A 20,062-nucleotide genomic window follows, 5' to 3' on the forward strand; every position below is an offset into this window, starting at 1 on the left:
TTCTCAATTAAATTTCTTACAAGAAATAGCTTGTATTGCAATATGTGTATTGTACTAAACCCATGGGTTTTAAAGTCATCTTCAGGTATAAAACCAAAAGCAAGTTGGTTTAAAAGCTTTTAACTTCCTGTATATTTCTATAAACTCAAGTCTTGAATTTGAGTAGATTTTTTTTTTTTTGAAGTTATTTTTTGTTTAAGATGGTTGGAAAACTGAAATGACTGTTTGAAAAACCTGAAGTTCTAAATCAGTTGCTGATTATCAACTGTCTGAAAAAACACATACAAAACGTTAATTTTATTGATGGCACTTCTCTTCATGCTACTTTGTTTAGTGAGAGGTCTGCTAAATTCAGGAGTTTTGAGAAGATGGTGGGTATTGGATCTCACCTAAATATGGACTATAAATTTTGGTTCTGATTTTCAAATGGTAAAAATTCAAAAACTGGGGTCTGCCTTTTAATGTATTTTTCATTTAAGTAATATTTAGTGATTAACTGGTTAAGCCTCTATATATTACCAGCAGGATGTGTTTCCTTCTGGGAGACAGGAATTTCACATAACTTGAAAAGAATAGCTGCCCGATTTGAAGACAGAATAGATTTTAAAGAACACTTTGAGGATGCAGAATGGTTGGGACAGAAATTCTTCTCCTTTTGCATTTTCAGTCTTGTCCCTTGGCACAGCTGAGCTGGAGTGTTTATTCTTTCTTTGCCATCTCTCAGGAGAAACGAAAAATGAAGGTTGCATCAAATAAGAATTGTCTTATTGTGTGTAAGGGTGGTGTGCTGAGCAGAGTTATTTATCGGTCTTCATGTCACTCCAAGAGTGGATGTTACAGATTTATAAAATCTACTGATACACTTTCAAGAAGTTAAGTGCCTTAGCTTTTATATATCAATAAATTTTCCACAGCTGCGGATGCTCAGAAGCACGTCTTGTGAAATCTTCACATTTTAGTTAAAAAAAAATATATATATAAAAAATTAAAAGGGGACAGTAAAAAAATCCAAAGAAACTTGTCGATCTCATAGCCAAGTTCTCCTCCAAATACTTCCAGCTGCAGCTAGAGGGATGAGTCATGCTGAAAGCTGAGGAGCTTTTCTAAAAGCCTTTCACTTGGTTCACATGATTTTTTTTTTAAATCTTTTTTTTTCTAATTTTACATTCCTGTCTGTTTTTCTTTCCTTAAAAAAACCCCAAAAAAACCCCAACCCAAACGTGCAGGCGAGTCACCCAAGGAAAACCCGTACGAGGATGTGGAGCTGAAAGGCCGTCACGCTGGGCGAAAATCCCATCAGCTGTCCGAGAACTCCCTAGATTCCCTGCACAGGATGTGGACGCCGCAGAGCAGGAAATACCCAGCCCCTCCTCAGGTAAAGGCAGCGGCTGCTGGGGCTGCCCCGGCCCGGCCCGGCCCGGCCCGGAGCGCGGCGGAGCCCCCGGGCCGGCCTGCGACAGCTCCGGGCGGCGGCGGCTCCGCGTCCCGCAGCGCTCCGAGCTGCCCCAGCACAGCCCTTCCTCTGCTTGCTTGAATCTGCGCCTCAGTTAACTCCTCGTGTGGGGAATCGCCTGTGCTGCCAGGCAGGGACAGCACGGGAGAAATCGGCTCTGCTGCTTTTGTCCCGCTGTTGGGCCTGGCGTGGCTCTGCTCGTGGGAAGTTTGTAGTGTGGCGTGTTTCTTGTAAAACAGAGAATGCCAGGTAAAAGCCCTGAATATATACACGAGTAATAAAATAGTCAGAAAAACCTGAGTGTCTGCAGTTAACAAGGCTGTATAAATTGTGTTTATAGCGTAAAAAGAAAGATGAGGAGCTCTGTAGACTTTCCCTTTTGTGTTGAATTTTTTTTCCAAAGCAAGGCTGTTCTTTTGTGAACACCATGAAATAGCAGGTTGCTTTGTTGTTTATGGGATCACTATGTTCATAAGAAAAAATACAAATCTCATCATGTACTTAATTTTGAGATTCAAAGCACCCTTAAAGGAACTTCACTGCACTGAATTAACAGAAAATTTGCAGTTGAACAAAAGGTCACAATTTACATTTTTGTCTTGTGAAGAGACCTAGAAAGAAAATGGAATGCATTTTCTGTCACTTGCATCACAATCCAAGAGACAAAAGAAGCATCACCAGGATTCTTAGTGTGCTCCTAGCACAACCTTTGTAAACCAGGAGTGACATGAGCAAAGCTGCTGGAAAAGGAACAAGTGGAAAGTGGTAATCGGGCAGAGTGAGGAGAAATAGGCACTGCAGTCGTGAGGATAATAGGGAAATGTCCCTCATAGTGGGACATGGTGCATAACAACTATTCCTTCTGGCTGTGTGTGTGTTAAAAGAAGTTGTGGAGCATCCAGAGGATCCCTGGGGGTGTGTCATTAGGCTGGGAACCATACACATCCATCGGGAGACACTGGCCAGTGTTCCCTCTTTAACAGAAGGTTACCAAAGAATTTACAGATTTAAATGGCTTCTGTAAAGTTGTTCAGTAAACAAGAACTCTCTGGTACCCTTTGCAACAGGGCTGTCTTTATTCTGGTAGCTTCTTTTTGAAATGCTGCTGGCAGTACCCTGACAGGAGTCAGTCCTGCCATAATTGCACTGTCACTGTGCTGATATTTAAAATGAAGTGACACTAAGAATGGGTCAGCTTTGGGCCTGAGTAATTCTCCAATGACCAGAAATAGAAAAGTCTGAATTTCCTGAAATATGGTGGCTTTGGCAATGATTTATCACCCAGTTTTTCCATCATAGCAACACAGCTGGGTTAGCAACATGACTTTTCAGTCATGGATGATGATAAACAAGATGGAAGAGATCAGAAGGTCAGTGAGCTTCCAGCAATCATCTCCAAAAAGAATTCCTTTCAATAAAGTATAGATTGGCACCAGTTTTCCTGGTGTGCTAACCTGTGGTATGCAGAGACCTCAGAAACACTGGTGGTGTGGTCTGTGCCTTTTCCCGTTGATTATTTTCAGTTTTTGAAGACATCAGGTACGAAAGGAATGTTATATGAGGACATTGTATTTGTGATGCAGCCCCTCTCCACAGAAACACCTGTGCTTAATCCCGGGTAGGATGGCACTGCAATCAGTCAGCCAACAAATGGGACAGTTATTGCTGCAGGTTTATAGCTTGTAACAGAGCTGATAGAATATTAGTAAATGCCAAATGACAGATGCTTGATGTAATAGTACTTTTTCCTGGACATGCTGGTGAAGTTTCTTTACAGTGCTTGTGTTTGGGAGGAAAAGGCAGAAACCTGGAGCTGGGCAGAGCTGCTCCTAGGACTGCTCCAAAAGACCCTCCCAGTTTTTTAAAGACAGATGTTACCTGGTGCTTAATCCTTCTGTGAGATTTTCCCTTTGCCCTGTAGTGATAACAGTTTCGTGTTTTAAAGGGAATTCTTTGGGAATGCAGGGAGAGTTGTAACTGCACCTCTGCTCATTGTCAGGTCTTAAAACTTCTTAGCACAATGAAAGCAGAACGAGCTTGATTTTTCTACTTTATTTTTTCGTGTGTAAAATAGCATGAATTTGCTATTTTAGTTATTACTTTTGCACTGAATTAATATTACACTGAATTGTGTAATTACTCTTTATTTTCACTCCTGCAAGACGGAGGAATGGACCAGGCCTGTTGGGTGAGTGCTCCGCTGTCAGCCAAGCCTGACAATCAAGTTAGATTTCAGGGCTCACAGGATTGATGGGATGTGTGTGCATGGAAATGCAGCAGGTCAGAAATGGTGTTGTTTTCGAGTCTTCGAGGCTGACCCCTGGCCCTTCACCATGACCTCAGAGCCTCTCTGGACACACATCCTGTGCAGTGGTGCTCACCTGGCGTGGTGTCCCTGAGCAGCCACCACTCTGTCACAAGAGCTGCCTCTGCCCCAGGAGTTGCCAAGAGGGGCAGAGCTCAAGTTGTTCTTGTCCCTGCAGCTGCCCTCCAAGGCCAGCAGCCACTCCCTGCGCGTCGGGAACTGGTCAGAGAGGAAGAGCCACCGCCTGCCGCGGCTGCCCAAGCGGCACAGCCACGATGACATGCTGCTGCTGGCTCAGCTGGGCATCCCCTCGTCCCCCTCCAGCCTCAACGAGGACAGCCTGAGCACCGCGAGCGAGCTGCTGTCCACGCGGCGCGCCAGGAGGATCCCCAAGGTACTGGGGTGTCATCAGGCTTGTGCTAGGGAGAGGTCACCTGTCTCCTGCGAGAGCTTGTGCATTTCTAGCCAGCCTTTAGACATCACTGAAAGCTCTCTTTGTACCCTAATGGAACATTTAGAGCAAAATCCCTTCCCTAGAAGTGATAACTTCCAAGTTCTCCAAGAGTAACAAACATGTGATGGCCATCTTCGCACAGAATTGATTTTAAGACAGATCTGTTTTCCACTCTTCTTTAAGCTCTGTGAACCAGAGCATTGCTGTGTATATAACTCTAAGATTTTGAATGGGTGATGGCCAAGCAATTATTATTTATAACATGCAGCAACATCTGAAGGGGTTTATTTCCCCATCATTTGTTTCCAGGAAAATAACTAACTGGCCCAATAGATTTCCCTTCATTTACTCACAAGCGACCCCATCCTGATAACCATGCTGTCGTGATGGATTTGAAGTAAAACTTAATTTTTCATTTTTCAAGGGGTTTTTAGTTTAAAAATGGAATGTGAAAAAAACCCCAAGCCACGAGACAACAACCAAAAAACCAACAATGCAATAGCAACAGAGAGGGGAGAACTGCCAGTATGCTTCATTTTGGCTTGTGAACAAAGCTAATTTTTATTGTGTATTCAACCCTTTCCTGTTCCTATTAGAGAGCATATTTTAAAGTACATGGCTATAAATACTGTGAGCAGAGGGAAATTTTTGTGTTTCTGTGAATTTGTTGGAAATTCTGTTTAAGGAGGAAATTAATCTTACGTCCTTAATATTTACTGTATTTTTAGTTTCTTGGAATATATCGTTATACTTCACAAATGGGCACACATCTCTGGAGGAAATCATAGGGTTACTTACAGAGTAACTTACTACCTGATTTTGAATAAAACTTGGAAAGTTTGGCTGTTAATTTTATACCAATTTTTTTTTAATAGAAGGGACAGACAGTCTCCTTATGTGAAATTATGATTTCAGCATATGAATGTTCACAGTTTTATTGCAAATCTTGAGATAATTTCTGTTTTCTTTCTACTTTACCTTTCAGGATCATGTATTCCTGGAGAGTATATTTTTTTAAATTGAGATAGTGTTAGTTATTAGAGGGAAAACTTAAAAAGTTTCGCTCTGTGCTCTGTTACTGCCCTTTTGCTATAGCAAAGTGCATCTTTTCACTCAGTTTATTTCTTTCTGGAAGCTGAGGTGAAACAGCATTTGCAAACTCTTTTATAATTCTATGAAGAAATCTGCTATGGAATGAAATATATTATTCCTGATTTATAAAACATCATGAAGATTAAGTGCTACATATTTGTGTCTCTCCTGAAGTTACAATATTCTGTTTGATGTTGGATTCTTAGTAATCCCAGCCTCTTGCTGAAGACAACAAACAGAAGTCACCTCATTAATGTTTGCCATCATCTCAGGTATTTTTGGGGCAGACAGTTATTATCTGCGTTAGCTGGTCTATCATCCATGTTTTCTTTGAATACATTAATTAGAAGTCTCCTAGGAGGAAAATATTTAGTCTTACTGATCCCTCATTTTCTTATTTTGCAGCTTGTCCAAAGAATTAATTCCATCTACAGTGCAAAAAGAGGGAAAAAACGACTGAAGAAACTTTCCATGTCCAATATTGAGACAGCGTCCCTACGAGGTATGGTACAAGTATCATGGTTCAGTGAATCCATTTGGATGCTACAGGATTAATCAATTTCCTTTTTTCCTCCTCATGTACCCTGGACTCCACTTATTTTAGAACTTTTTCTGTGAAAAATGATAATTTTCTCTCTGTAAGAAGAAAAAATGGGGATGAGCCAAAAATAAATGAGATTCTCAGTATTGTGTATCCTATTAATCCCATGGTCAGCTAGACTTACCCAGCTTCTTCTTTAGTCCACATTTGCTGTAAGTTCTGTCCAAAATTCACAGTTTTTTCTGCAGTCTTGCATGCTTTTTCCTAGCACTCACAGTGTGTAACTCACCCTGTGCTTCAGACTGCTTCTGGAAAAATGGGGGCCAAAAAGGAAATTCAGGCCCTGTTTGTAATAAGAGTACAATAGGGCTTTAATACAGAACCCCTCAGTAACACATTGTGTCATAAGGTTACTTTTGCCTGTTAACTCTAACTCAGTTTGGTGAGTTCTGGTGCTTGGGAATGTTGCCCAGGCAGACAAAGCTCGTAAGGCTTACTTTGACTTCTCAAGTGCTGCATAACTTAAAAAAAAAAAATAAAAAAAAAAAATTAAAACCTGAAAACAAGAAGTGAAAGGGTTAAGACCCACATTCCAAATGACGCTTTTGCAGCTCAGCATAGATGGGGATTCAGTGGAAACAGTTGTTGTAATGAATGCAGAATGAATTTTGCCCTTTCATCAAAATGAAGTTCTTACTCTCTAGCAATATTGAAACTGAATCCAAGGAAAACACAATCTAAGGAGTCATTCAAACTGTTTATTTCAAGATATTTTAAGACTGAGGAGAAGTGCATGTGTGTGTCACAAGGCTCAGAGATGTGAGATAGGATTTTTCCCAGTTGCAGCACAGCGAACGGAGTTTGTTTGCTCTGGTTTTGCATTAACTGATGCCTCTCTGTCCTCTGCAGATGAGAACAGCGAGAGTGAGAGTGACTCAGATGACAGGTTTAAAGGTAAGGGACCAACCTTCAGTGACTTCTAGTTAGACCCTGTCATACCTTATCAGTGTATGTTCTCCTGCTGCTGCACATTGTTCCTGGCCATGGCCTGTATTATCTATTGTTTCCTGACTCCATTACTGCAGAGATCCCAAAGTCCCAACACAGGAGCATGAATGTTGAAAGCAAGGACAAAATAAGCTGTGAAGATCTAACAAGGATTTGGCAACTGTGTCTTTTAATGAAGAACAGGACCTTTGATAGATTGGCTTTGTCAGCCACTTCAGAGATGCTGATCTATTCCAGACTGACTACTGGGTGCCGGCTTAGAGGGATGAGATTGGATAAAGATGCTCCTTTCTTGTTCATATGCTGCTTTCAGTGTTTACTGCTCGCTGCTGTTGGAGGCAAGGATCTGGGTCTGATCCAGTGTTGTGGCTCTTAGACTCTTTTGTAGGTCTGCAGTCTTGTAGAAATTGTGAATTGTAGAAATTCCTTTATCAGCACCTGCACAAACCCAGTAAATTAGTCTCTCCTTTTCCTAAGTCTTGATACAGAAAGAAGCCTGTAAAACAGTTGAATACAGCTGCAACAGCATTACTAAAAACCCATCGTGTTAGTAGGTGAGGGGTAAAAAAGACAGGGGTATGGAGCTGTTATAAGATATGGGGTGATCATCCATTCCTATCTACTGCAGATGACACCTGCTTACTGTACATGCAGCAAAGCTTTCTGGAAAACATTGTCTTAGGGAAACAGATTTGTGCCAGGTAGGTGATGGTAAGACCATCCAAAACAGGCTGTATGCAACATTGTACAGTCATGTGTGGAAAATGGCTCCTTGCTCCTTTGTCTACCTGTACCAAGCCAAAAGCATTTGCTGTTCTCTTTGTGTCAGAAAATAGAGGGGTTGCTTGTTGTCATAGGCCATGAAAGAAGAGAGACAGGGCCTGGCCTCTCTCTTGTTACTGGGAGGATATTCTGATCTCACTGGAGACTGGGAGGCTTTTCAGAGAATCTTCATTCTGATGTCTCTCTAACCAGCTGCTGCTGAGTGACTTCGTGTTTACATTGATGCTCTCAGGGCATCCTTGCCCTGCCTAGCATGACAGGACTCACTGGGTGCCCATCTGGTGGGGTGGGCTCTTTGGTTTCACCTGCAGCAAACGTGAAGCAGTGACCTGCAGTGTGGGGCTGCCTCAAGGCAGGAGCAGGCAGGCTGTTTCTGGGGATTTAGCTTCCTTAGTCATGCGGTCACATCGAGACCCAAGTGCTTTATCAAAGTAATTTAATTTTCTAACTTTTTTCTGCTGAACCAGATGTATGAGGGCTGGTCATCAAGGGCTTTTCCTTAGTGCTTATAACACCTTATTTCCCTGTCACAAGGGTCAGTCAGCCTTTGGAAGCTGTGGGCACTGGCACTGAGTAGAGCCTGGAGGGTTTGAGGCGTGCTGCTAACAGTTCCTTTGCCATTGCCTAGAGATCCTTGTGTGAAGAGCTGGGGAAGAGCATGTGGGGAGCTGCTTTAACTGAGCTGGTTTTGGGTTTTTTTTTGGTGTCCCAGAACTGGTAGTGATGTTAATGACCAGTCCTCCATAGGTATCAAGCAACAAGTCACTGGATGAAGGCACATCTTTGCCTTCATGACCATGAATCTAAGATCAATTAGATTGAATTAGCAAATAACAAAGCAACCCACAGGAGGCCATTGGCACATCTTTCTTTCCTCCCTGCCCCCTTCCCTGGAGATTACTCCATGGCTTGCCTTATGTGGCTGGTAGCAAAAAGCTGTGCTGTGTAGAGACAGGGCACAGAACTGTTTTTCACTGGGTTAAGCCAGGCCTCAGATGTGTCACCCTGGAGGCCCCAGTGCATTTGCACAACCACATAAGGGCTTATAATCCAGTTTTACGTGTGAAGAAAAGCTAGACCTTTGGTAGGGTAGCAGTTACAAACTGCAAATTATCTCAGTGACCGAGTGCTACATAACTTCAGTACTTGGAGAGAGTTTTGCTTTATGGGTGCAGTTAGTGAGAGAGGCTACAGAAGGTTTACTACTTAGAAGATTTGCTTTTGAAAGGAGAACACTGAAAATTGAAAGTCCTTTGTGAATGGCTGTGTCTTACACAAACACATTAGAGTCTCAGGTAATAATCTGTCTCTTTTTTTATTCCCTTTTCTTTTTAAATGGCAGCTCACACCCAGCGCCTTGTACACATCCAGTCAATGCTGAAGAGGGCTCCAAGTTATCGAACCCTGGAACTGGAGCTGATTGAGTGGCAGGAGCGGGAGTTGTTTGAGTATTTTGTGGTAGTGTCCCTGAAAAAGAAGCCCTCTAAAAACACTTACCTCCCAGAAGTGACATACCAGTTTCCCAAGGTAAAAGAAAAATTCCTCTGTACAGCTCATTCTAAGATCAGTAAGGTGAATAAATGGAAAAATGAATAGAATTCCAGTTCTTAAAAGGAGCTTTCAGGATTGTTCCAGAGCAATCTGTTATAAAGCAAAGGGCATAGAGAAGGTAACTAAAAGCTTTCCCTGTTTTCAAATTTATCTTTTCCAGAGCTGGAGAATTTGGCCTGATGGTGGATGCTTTAAGGACTGTGTTTAAATTCAGTTTCTAAATATTTCACTTTTAACTAATATTGGCTATATTAGGATTTGTTCCAAAACTCGCTGAAGTCATTGGAAAGACTTTTGCTGATCTCTGGCATTTCTCTCTTGCTCTTGCAGCAGAAAGGTATTTTGAGTCAGGGCTGTGTTTTAAGTGGCCATCGTACAACAAGGGAGTTTCAGACAATTCAAAAAATGTAAAACCCTAGCAGTGATTATTTCTGTTGTGCAAGCACAAGGCTGTCCTGGAGTCATGCCTCACTCTGCCAAGCACAAATACAGGACAATCTGATGGGTCCTGGCTCTCAGAGCTGCTCAGTGACCCTGCCCCTGGGAAGGGACACTCCAGGGACTGACCCAACCTCACTTTTCTCTGGGCAGCTGGAGAGACCAACCAAGCAGATGCGGGAAGCGGAGGAGCGCCTCAAGGCTATCCCGCAGTTCTGCTTCCCTGATGCCAAGGACTGGCTCCCCGTCTCTGAGTACAACAGGTGAGTGCTCCAGAGCTCCTCTGCACGATGGAGTGATGCTGGAATGATGCTGGAGTGCACTGGAGCAGCCTCAGCCTCGTCAATGCCCAATTAAGGAAGCAGCAGTTTGAGTCTTGGCCACTTTGTGATCAAGCAGCTGTATTTAATTTTTCTTTCTTTTGAAGTTCTGTGTTCTTTTTCTTCCCTATTCTGCCTGCCTCACAGGCCTGTGTGGCTGAGGGCAGAAGGTTTGAAGGTTCTTCTGAGTGCTAAACTCAAAAGAATAAATGGAAGTATTTTAAATAAATCTTTAGAAGGATGAGGCCCTGCCCACCCCCTGCCCTAGTCATTCACCTCAGAGAGCTTGTCTAACATTGCAGGTTACCCATTCATTTGGCTCAAAATGTTGCAGTCTCAGAACATTCTTGGAGCTGTGCTCTGTTCCAGCAGAGGAGCCCTCTCTTCCTCCCATTGTAGATGAATGACTGCAGGAGAAGGGCAAAGAAAAGGAGAAAAGGCTTGCATTTTCTTTTTCATTCAAAGTGACCTCAAAAAAATGTATAATTTTTTTTCCCCTGCATTGATACATGAGAACTGGTTGACCCAAAGGTGTAGAGTAACAGGATAGGCAGAAGGGATGGAATCATGGAATGATTTGTGTTGGAAGGGACCTTTAAAGGTCATCTAGTGCAACCTTTCTGCCATGGGCAGGGACATCTTCATCAGGCTGATCAGAGCCCTGCCCAGCTTGACCTTGAATGCATTCAGGGATGTGGCATTCACCACCTCTCTGGACAACCTGTCCCAGTGTTTTACCACACTCATTGTGAAACACTTTTTCCTTTTATCTAGTCTCAGTCTACCCAGTTTTAGTTTCAAACCATTATCCCTTGTCCTATTGCTACAGACCATATTAAAAAGTCTATTCCCATCTTTCTTAGAAGCCCCTTTTATGTATTGAAAGGCCACAATAAGATCTCCCCTGAGACATCTGTAGTTACACAAACCCTGGCACTTCAGCACTAGGAAGTGTTTTATATAATGCAGTTTAAAACTTGCAAAGCAGTCAGGAATGTTTCACAGCCCAGGCACAAATTCACAGATCCATCCTTTACCTGTTCTGTAACTGCAGCCTTAAACTGTTGTTTTACTGCTCTGTCACAAATGGTATTTATCCTAGACAAAGACATAAAATGAGTTGGATTTTGGAAATCTGTGTTGTTTCTGGATTAGAAAATGGTTTCTCTACTCTCAGAGAGTATCTAAGGTTTTCCTTTTAAGAACAAAGCTTAGAACAAAGACAGGATTATACTAAAGGTAAAGGAGCACTGGATTACTGCCCTCAGAATCTGATTCTCATATTTCTTCTGCAGTCACTGACACTCAGCACCCATCTCTTCTAAGACAGATGGGTTGTCCTTAACCATACTGCTGGCAGAATTTTTCCACAGAGTGTGTCCTAATGATGAAGACCAGTGGGAAGCATCTCTCACTTGATGAGTGTCCCTTCCTAAGGGATCTATCTTGTAGCCATGCTGTAGTTCTGATGTAAGCTCTGGGCAATTCACTTTCTCCTAGTGAGACCTTCTCTTTCATGCTGACTGGGGAGGATGGCAGCCGGCGGTTCGGGTACTGCAGGAGGCTGTTGGTAAGTACATCACCCTCCCTTCAAAGGGCAGAATTCTCTTAAAAAAGATCTCAAAACTACAGTCTGAACTGAGGGTGAAGGTGTATTTTTAAAGGAAAGAGGGTTTTCTCATTCTGAAATTTGGAAATGTAAAATTAAATTAAAATAATTTGTAATGCCCATTTCAGTCAGATAGATCCCAAGAGAATGTGGAAAGTTTCTTGTGTGAGCACTTACTTCATAAATTCTTTGTTATGTACTTTCAAGCACAATCAGAAATACTACAACACTGGAAACAAAGGGAAAGCTGGTATTTCTAAACATTTGTGAGTTGTGTTTATCTCTTGGGCCGCTGCTTACATCTGAAAGGACTCTGCCAGTGCTGTGTCATCAGTCTGCAGCTCAGAGCCAAGCAACAGGCTGGTGCCAGCAGTGGGAAGTCTGGTTTCTCATATAATTTTCAGTCCTCATGACCAGGGGTGCTCAACAGGTGAGGTGGGGAGCCTACAGTGTTGTCTCATCACCTGGAAAATCTCTGGACACTCGATAAACTGAGAGCGCAGCACTGTGTATATCAGGGGGAGGAGTCTGCACTGAGGCTTGCAGGTGTGTTAGGGGAGGTGGAGCACAATGCAAACAGGAATTCTGTTCTCATCCTGCACACGTGACAGGATGGCAGCAAAGCAGAAAGCAATTGGTTGTCCCTGCACTGGCCTCGCACCTCTTGGGTAGGTTTGGAGCTGTCTGAGTGACTGGGTGGGGAGCCACGGCTCCTGTCATGTTCTCATGACTTGTCCACACTGGGCTGGGGAGCTTATATGGATACTGGATGCTGCAAGAGTCTTTGGCTGACTCTGTGTGTCAAATGAATGTCTACAGCAGTTTGTAAATAGGTTCCACCCTCTCTAAGAGTAAGGCACACTGACACTTTCCCCTCCCTTCCCTTTCTGGCATAATTTCCCACCTTTTCAGACAGGGAAAACCTGCCTTCAATAGCTTCCAGCAAAGCAACTCCCTGTCACTAGCACAGCACCCTCTGTCCTACAGTGCTGCTTGTGCCTGACCCTGCTCTTCCCCTGCTCTCTGTCTGGCAGAGCCCTTGGCGTGCAGACAGCAGATGCTCTGTCTGGGAGGTATTGCTGTGTGTGGTTCCTCTATTTGTAAGAAGTTTCATTAAGCTAACATAACAGAAAACTTGTTTATCAGTTCTGGGGGCGGTGTTTGCTATAGGTAGTCTCAGAGGGACTCACTCTGTATAAAACAGTGTCTCACAGGGGGCCACCACAAGGTTGATGTGTGGGCAGGAAATGTCACTGAAGGCTTGTGCTGCAGTAAATCTAGGGCTGGTCAGGGGGTAACTCAGGGATGAACAAGGAAAGCACCTAGAAGTCATTCTTGCTGGTGTAAATAAGCATAATGATGTAGAGTACAGTACAATTACATTTTTTAAAATGAATTGTCATTTAAAAGGATAATAAGGTCCATTAGGGAAAAAAAATAACAAAATCTCAGAAAATGTTGGTTAGAATGAAATTATGGAATGCTTTCACTCTACCAGGTAAAGGTGGTTTAAGACTTATCTTTCTGGGAGTCTTGCACAGAGCTTGCCTTTGGGAAATGCCACATGGCTGGTCCTGGACCATGCTGAGATTGAAATAACCAGTGATAATAAAAGACATTTATACACAGGAATGTTGGATCAGTTTTTCAATGAAACATTACCATAGACTTTTTTTACTCATTTAAAGATCAGTGAAATTCACACTGCAGTAAGGACAGCATAAAAATAGAACACTTACTTTCAGCTGGTTCAAAAGATGGCTGAGTGTATTAGGAACAGGATTAAATTAATTAGGAACAGAATTAAATCAATAGTGCACACTTTTATATAATGGTGTTTTGAGACAGCATTGGAGATTTTTATCCTCCACTGGATAAGGCGGAAATCAATCAAATAGCAAAAAGAAAAAGGGAAGATAGATAGTGCTTTGTTAAATCTAACTAATAATTATAAAGCCAGTTTTAAAGCAGATTTGCTGCTGCCACCTTTGGTGATCACTAAATTCAGGTTGCTTAATCTGGATTCCAAGCCCTGGCATAGAGAAGCTGACATGTCTCACCCCACTGGCACAGCCTGCTCAGCCAAGGAAAGGAAGGATTGGTGCCAGTGCACTTCACCAGCTTTGCCCTTTATGGGGCAAATCCAGCCATGCCCTTCTGAGAGCAAAACTGGGGCTTAGAAAGAGAGGGGATTCTGGAAGCTGCAAAGAAACATCTCAGCATTTCCTCTACCTGTGGAAAAGGCAAAAGTAGCAGAGATCTTCCTTTTGGGTGATGCAACCTCCTTCTGTCCTGCTGGGAGAACTGTGGAATCTGGGTGGTTACCTGAAGTGCCTTTTCCATAGGGTTTGGCTGTGCTCACAAAGTGTGAGAATTTCATGTCCCCTGCAAAGGTTGGTGCATGGTGGGACAGCCTCACTGGTGTGTGCCTCAGTGTGATATATCTCTTTACAGAAAATACAGATTTTGTGCAGGCAGCAAGGGGCAGGTAAATCCCGCAGGCATTCTTTATATACCAGTAACAGATTTTTGTGTTTGGGGGTCCAATTTCCTGAGCAGGTTTTGGAAACTTAGGCCAGGACGGCTCTGATGTCCAGGAGGGCACAGCATCTCCTTCAATTAGTCCCATTCCTGACCTGCAAATTCTGTCAAATGCAATAACTATAACTTGGGAACTGCATGCAGTTTATAGCAGACATTATGTAAGGGAAAGGCGAGGCCACACTGTAACACAGAACCATGAAACCCCCCTAAAATTCTTACAAACTGCTCCCCTTCAAGCCAAGCCAACTGCTGTGAGGCTAATTCCTTAGAAAATGTTCCCCAGCTGTCCTGGTGAGGGATGCTCTTGTAATACCCAGCAAGAGGTGTCTCACACCTTCTGGTGCATTTGGCAGCCTCGCTGGCAAAAGCTCTGTGGCTGGCTGATCCTGTGAGGATGGCTGGCTGCTCTTCTGCAGGGTCTGGTGTGCAGATTCCTGCATTTAGGAAACAATTGTGTTTTGTCAGCCTTGCTCTCCTTTGGCATGTTGTGATATGAACAAACTGTTCCACTTTTTCTCCTTCAGATCTCAGATTATTCCAGACCTTTTCTGGGGTCTGTGTGCCAAAACGACCTCGAGGGATACAGTGACAATTATGTTTTGTTTGTTCTACAAATCCTGTACAGTATCCCCATTAAATGTATTTATATTGTTTTGTTTCATTTTGGAACAGGATTAGAATGGAATGTAACCTATTGTCCCACAGCAGACAATCTGCATTTCCATAGATAGCATGAAAATTTCCAGTTACATCTTGATACCTCCAAGGCAATCCTACAACAGCTTTTCTAGTGACTGCACATGTCAGCAGCAGAGATGATTTGGGCACCCTCGCAGGGGCTGTTCCATCCTACACCTCTCTTCCCTCTCACATAAAATTTGATCCTCCACCACTTTTTTAGGCTAAGACAAGCCAGTCCCAGGAGTCCATGGAGGAGTAGAAGCCTGAATGTGAAGTGTGTACCTGAAAACATGGAAAGCAGTTGTTAGGTGGGACTAACCTGACATCCTGCATTTGTTGGGAGCAGGAGAAGGGCATTCATTACAATGTGAAAGCAACTTTTGTGGGATGCAGACTGTTTATGGAGCTACAAAAAGCTTATGGGAAGACCCTTTTTTCTCCTTGCTCCCTTCCATCCTGCCTTTGCCCAAGCAGTTTGACAGCCCTGTGTACACCGAGTGCTCTGGCACACAAGGTTCATGTTTCACAGAACAAGAAGTGCTTAAGAAGAGCTTTTGGATTTACAACACCCACAGTTTTCTCATGGTCAGCATTTGGATTGGCCCTAACAAGGAATCAAGAGCCTCCATAGAAACTGGCTTGTGACTGACTATGCATTTTAGCCTCCCAGTGTTTGAATTGTTCTGATTCCTGGCACCACTAAGAAATATCTCTGTTTCTGGATATGCTGGCTAGTGTATGTGCTTTGCAAAGGCCACTTCCCTCACACAGCTCAGTGCTATGGAAGACTGAGAGGAGATCTCTGAAAGCTCCATAGAATCCAAGAACATGGACAAGGAGGTGGGATTTGAAAGAGAAAAATGGGAGGCTTATTTTTTGGACCAAAAGCCTCTTGTTTCTCCTGCCAAAGATTTTGGAGTGGGCTTTAGTCAGTAATATTCAGATTAAATTCACTATAAAAAAAAATTGTCCTGAGCCACGTGTAGACCAGCCCAGATGCAGAGCTTGGCTTTTCCATCTCAGCCAAGTTCTTGTCAGTTTATGTTCATCATTCTGGGAAACTGCCTTGTTATCATCAAAACTCATTACCATTTTCATTTTGTGATACTGGACTAAGGCTGAAAACATCCTGGGCTCCACAAAAACAAATTGAAAGCAAATCAAACCCAAACCATCAACCCCTCCATCTCTTTTCTTTCAGGAGCAGTGCAGTGCACCAAGTCAGAGTCACTCGGGTGCCTCTCAGCTGGGCTACTTCAGCATTTTGCTTTCCTGATCTGGACCTATTCTTTGTGTGCAGGAGCTCCTTTTTGGGAAGAGAGGAGGTGTCACTGGTACTGATGGGCAGACCCAGGGCCTGAGTCTCCCCTAGTGACGAGGGAGGAGTCTAGGCAGGAGTGTCATGTCCCCTAGGATGTTCTTTCCAAGGAAAGAAACAAACTAAAGCACAATGGGTGTTTAGATCAATCTAAAGTGGGGTGTAAACTGATGGCTGAGAGGGGAAGTTATGTGAAGGGTTGCCAGCACTATAAATTTGAGAAGTTCTGCCCCTCAGAATGTCTCTGCTCAAGGGTTTTGCTTGCTGCTCTTACAGCTGATGTGTGTGAATCTCTGAGGCTGTGATGTTTGCAGGAAAAGGTCTCTGAAATAACAAAAAAGGATGTTCTACACAGTGAGAGCAGGGGGGAAGAATCCCAGCTCCCACAGACACGTAGCCTTTAAGACATTTGAAAGCAATGATATTTCATAAAGGAGAAACTTGGAGTAAGTGCTAAGCAGTTATTGTTTCTGGTCTTATAGATGACCCAGGAATGTGATGTTTTTACTGGCACTCAGTGAGACAGCTCTTGGCTGGGAGCTGTCCAAGGCTCCTGGCATGGCTTCGGCATTCCTGCAGATTTGACACAATGATTTTAACCAAAATCCCACATGCTTGATATAATCACTCAGTGCCTTTAGAAAGGATTTTATACCTAATATGGACAAAAAAGGGCTCTGCTTTTTCAGAGATGTGACGTGGAGTGAGCAGGTTTGGATCCAGAAATAGACTCATCTGTATTCACTTAGCTTTGGTATTTTTTTTGTGGTCTTTATTATAACAGGCAGGCACCTGCTGACTGTCCAAGTCTAGTGTGCAATATTCAGGTTTAAAAAGCACAGCTACCCCTCAGTTGCTCTTGATTGTCATCTCTGCGGCATGTGAATTTCAAACACTCCACAGGGAAGTTGATCACTGTACCAGTAGAGTCCAACAGAGAGATAAAGAGAAGTCGAATAGGCAGGGTAGCAGAGTCCAGTATGCTGAGGAAGTACCATTTGCTTCTCCAGGATAAATCTTATACAGGATGGTTATAGAGGATGGTCTTTACAGTTTCTCCTGGGGAGGGGGTAAGATGGATATGTATCATTGATTCATACTTGCCACTGTGTAAGTTATGTGAGTTCCATGTTTATCATGAGTTGGTCTAAGGAAGTTAATGGTCATGCAGCCTGCTTTTGTTAAGGTTGTGAGCTCACTTTCTGCAGGCTGAGCTCTCTCTGAGCACCACGGAGTGAGGGAATGGGGACCTAAAGCCATCAGGGCCTCCCTGAGTGTCGCAGTTCTCCTCTTGCGGCACACAGCCCCAGGGTGGCCCTGCTCCTGGTGCTGCAGCAGGAGCAGGGGACAGAGATAGCAGAGGCATGAGTTACAGCCCTGCTTCCATGTGCTGGTGTGGCTGCAAGCTGGAGCCATGCTGGGATCCAGCTCTGACACGCTGTGATTTCCAAAGGGGATAAGCTCTATCTCTGCTTTTCGGTTTCCTGTCTTATGGAAGAAATATGATGCTTTTCCAAGAGCAGCTATTTGTTGGAGAAGCAGATAGTGAGAGGTGTCACATGATGGCCAACTGTGTGGTCAGAGAGAGAAGTGTATTTCCTCATGGCTCCACATTAATATGTAATTCCCATCTCCTCTTTGCTGTTATCAGCCCAATGGAAAAGGCCCACGCCTACCTGAAGTTTACTGTGTCATCAGCCGCCTGGGGTGCTTTGACTTATTTTCTAAGGTAAGGACATAGTTTTTAATATTGCTTTTTAATTTGATTGTTTACTGAGACACATCTGCAGTGATGAACCAGACTGGAAGAATTCCTTCTTTTGATGAGAGATAACTACTTTACAGTTGCTGTTTTGGATATTCCATCCCTATTACTTGGTTCATCAAAGAATGTCTTATTATTTCTGTAACTGAGGCAGAAATTGATTCAGAAAACATCTGGGTGTCTGTATGATCTGGCTGACTGCAATTTTTTCCATTGTTTTCTACAACTGTTCTGTGCTGAGCTGTAATTCTTGGCATACATAGTTTGGATGATGGGCCAGTACCACTTTTACTCCAACACCCTGTGGAATGATGACGTTGAGAAAAAAGATTATTTGATATGTGAATTCTATACACTTAACACTAGTGATGCTTTTTTTTTTTTTTCACCCTAGGAGCCTAGGATAAAGCACAGATGATATTTTAATTAGCCCAATTTTAATTGATTGTGTTTTAATTTACCAGAGGTTTTCACTTCACATATGGGAAATCTCTTATGACTTTCACAGATTTTACTTGTTAATTTTCATAGGAATAAAGTTGAAAAGAGCATGTAAATCATTGATGTTAATAGAAAATCATAGCACTTACATTTTCATATGATCTAATGTTCATACAGAATATTATCTTTAAAGCATGTTTCAAGTTTTTCTAGATAAATCTTTTAACAGAAGCCTTATGTGAAGAGCAACAGTTGGGTTACAAATAGTTAACTGCAATTTTGCTTCTGACTTCTTTCATAAAGCTCTGAAATCAAGGGTTCGACAGTGTCTCTTAGATACAATATGTATCCAAACACAGATATCTGTGAGTGAAATGGAATGCATTGTTCTGGGAGGATCACCCAGCTCACCACACTCGTGGTGTGGACAAAACTCGTGAGGCTCTTTGTTTGCTTTTATGTTTTTACCCAGTTTTGATAGTGCTCAGTTTTTCAAAGGAAGACTTGGGAGAAGGAAAAATAAATTAAGTATCTTCCTTACAACCAAGTATCACTGCAGCTGAGGTATAAGGTCAGACAACTGGCCCCCAATACAATGAATAGCTGTCTCTACCCTACACTGTGAATGATGAAAGACCGTGGGATGTTAGATCTTGGATATTATTTATCACAAAAGCAAAAAGATTCCTCTGGTGTAAAATGTTTATCATCCTATTGCTGATAACTTGCATTAATTTAGTCTTCCACAAAGCCTTTCCTGCTCACTCACTGTTGTAATACCTATTGCTCAGACAGACTTAAGAACCACAGATATTTTAACTTCCAGCCAGTTCATTTGGTCATGGTTTCAACAGATGTTTTTGACCATTTTATCTCTTGGGATCTCTGTTCATCTTTTATTTGGTTTAAATGCTCCTTTTATTTGCGTTGTGAAGGTCCTTGGAGCCAGGCATATGACACACACACAACCCCAAACCCAGCAACAAAAAGCATCAAATAGCCAATCCTGTGGCTGCAGGAACAGAGCTGAGTGCTGGCAGCATGCAGGAGCACCAAAGGACCTGGGGCACAGCCCTGCATCACTGCTGCTTCCCAGTAGGCAGCTGGTTTTGTTTGCTGAGGATGGCTGTGCAGCAAATTACATCAAGAGTGAAATCCACGTCCTCATTTATTGTTATCTGCCACTTCCAAGGGCTGGAATGTGAGTTATGTACACAGGGGCAGCTCTGCTTTAGTTAGGCCTTCATTATGTCACAGGGAGGAAGGGGAAACTATGCACCAGTGAATGCCTCTGCTGGCATTTGGTGTCACCAGCTCTCATTACAGGTCACCAGCTTGGGCTTAAGTGTCTTTTAATGTTCTGCTTCAGTGAAAATCATTTCCAAGAGAAACAAGAGAAAATGTCTGGCTCAGGCTCACTAACTGTTGTATGGCCTTTTACTCTGGAGTGGTGGTTAAAAGATCACCATTGCAGGTCAGACCTCTAACTGCTTTGAACCTTGCTTTCTGTCTTTAGCTTTATCATCTATATGCTCTGCCTAATGTGGGAAAACTTAGCTGTGATCTAATTTATGTTGCCCCATGCGATCAAAGAGAGAAGAAAGTAATAGTCTCTTCTATCTTTAAGAAGTTCCATCTGGTTGTTTCAAGGCTAGATTGCCTGCTGTTTCATCAAGAGAAAATTACCTTAATGCAGGCACTAGTGTGAACAACTGGGTGTGCTTCAGGGGTGAATAGTGGTCTCCAGCTCAGCACAGAC

The 20,062-nt window shown here is 42.9% G+C and overlaps 1 protein-coding gene across 33 annotated transcripts in view; it reads left to right on the plus strand.

Moving 5' to 3' along the window:
• Positions 1–20,062, plus strand: part of DENND2B (DENN domain containing 2B) — a 152,726-nt gene that overhangs the window by 107,739 nt on the left and 24,925 nt on the right. For all 33 annotated transcript variants that reach the window (XR_015287712.1, XR_015287711.1, XM_086892049.1 and 30 more), the window contains 8 exons: positions 1,227–1,375; positions 3,937–4,152; positions 5,710–5,806; positions 6,755–6,799; positions 8,979–9,163; positions 9,779–9,888; positions 11,446–11,515; positions 17,749–17,826. Coding sequence is in view for 31 of the 33 variants with exons in the window: in XM_086892049.1 (XP_086748175.1) it covers positions 1,227–1,375; positions 3,937–4,152; positions 5,710–5,806; positions 6,755–6,799; positions 8,979–9,163; positions 9,779–9,888; positions 11,446–11,515; positions 17,749–17,826 (950 nt within the window). In the remaining 2 variants the exon portion in view is untranslated. The remainder of the gene's footprint in view (positions 1–1,226; positions 1,376–3,936; positions 4,153–5,709; positions 5,807–6,754; positions 6,800–8,978; positions 9,164–9,778; positions 9,889–11,445; positions 11,516–17,748; positions 17,827–20,062) is intronic.

The sequence above is a fragment of the Cyanistes caeruleus genome, chromosome 6, assembly GCF_971803275.1.
Source record: "Cyanistes caeruleus chromosome 6, bCyaCae1.hap1.1, whole genome shotgun sequence".
Taxonomy (NCBI): Eukaryota; Metazoa; Chordata; class Aves; order Passeriformes; family Paridae; genus Cyanistes; species Cyanistes caeruleus.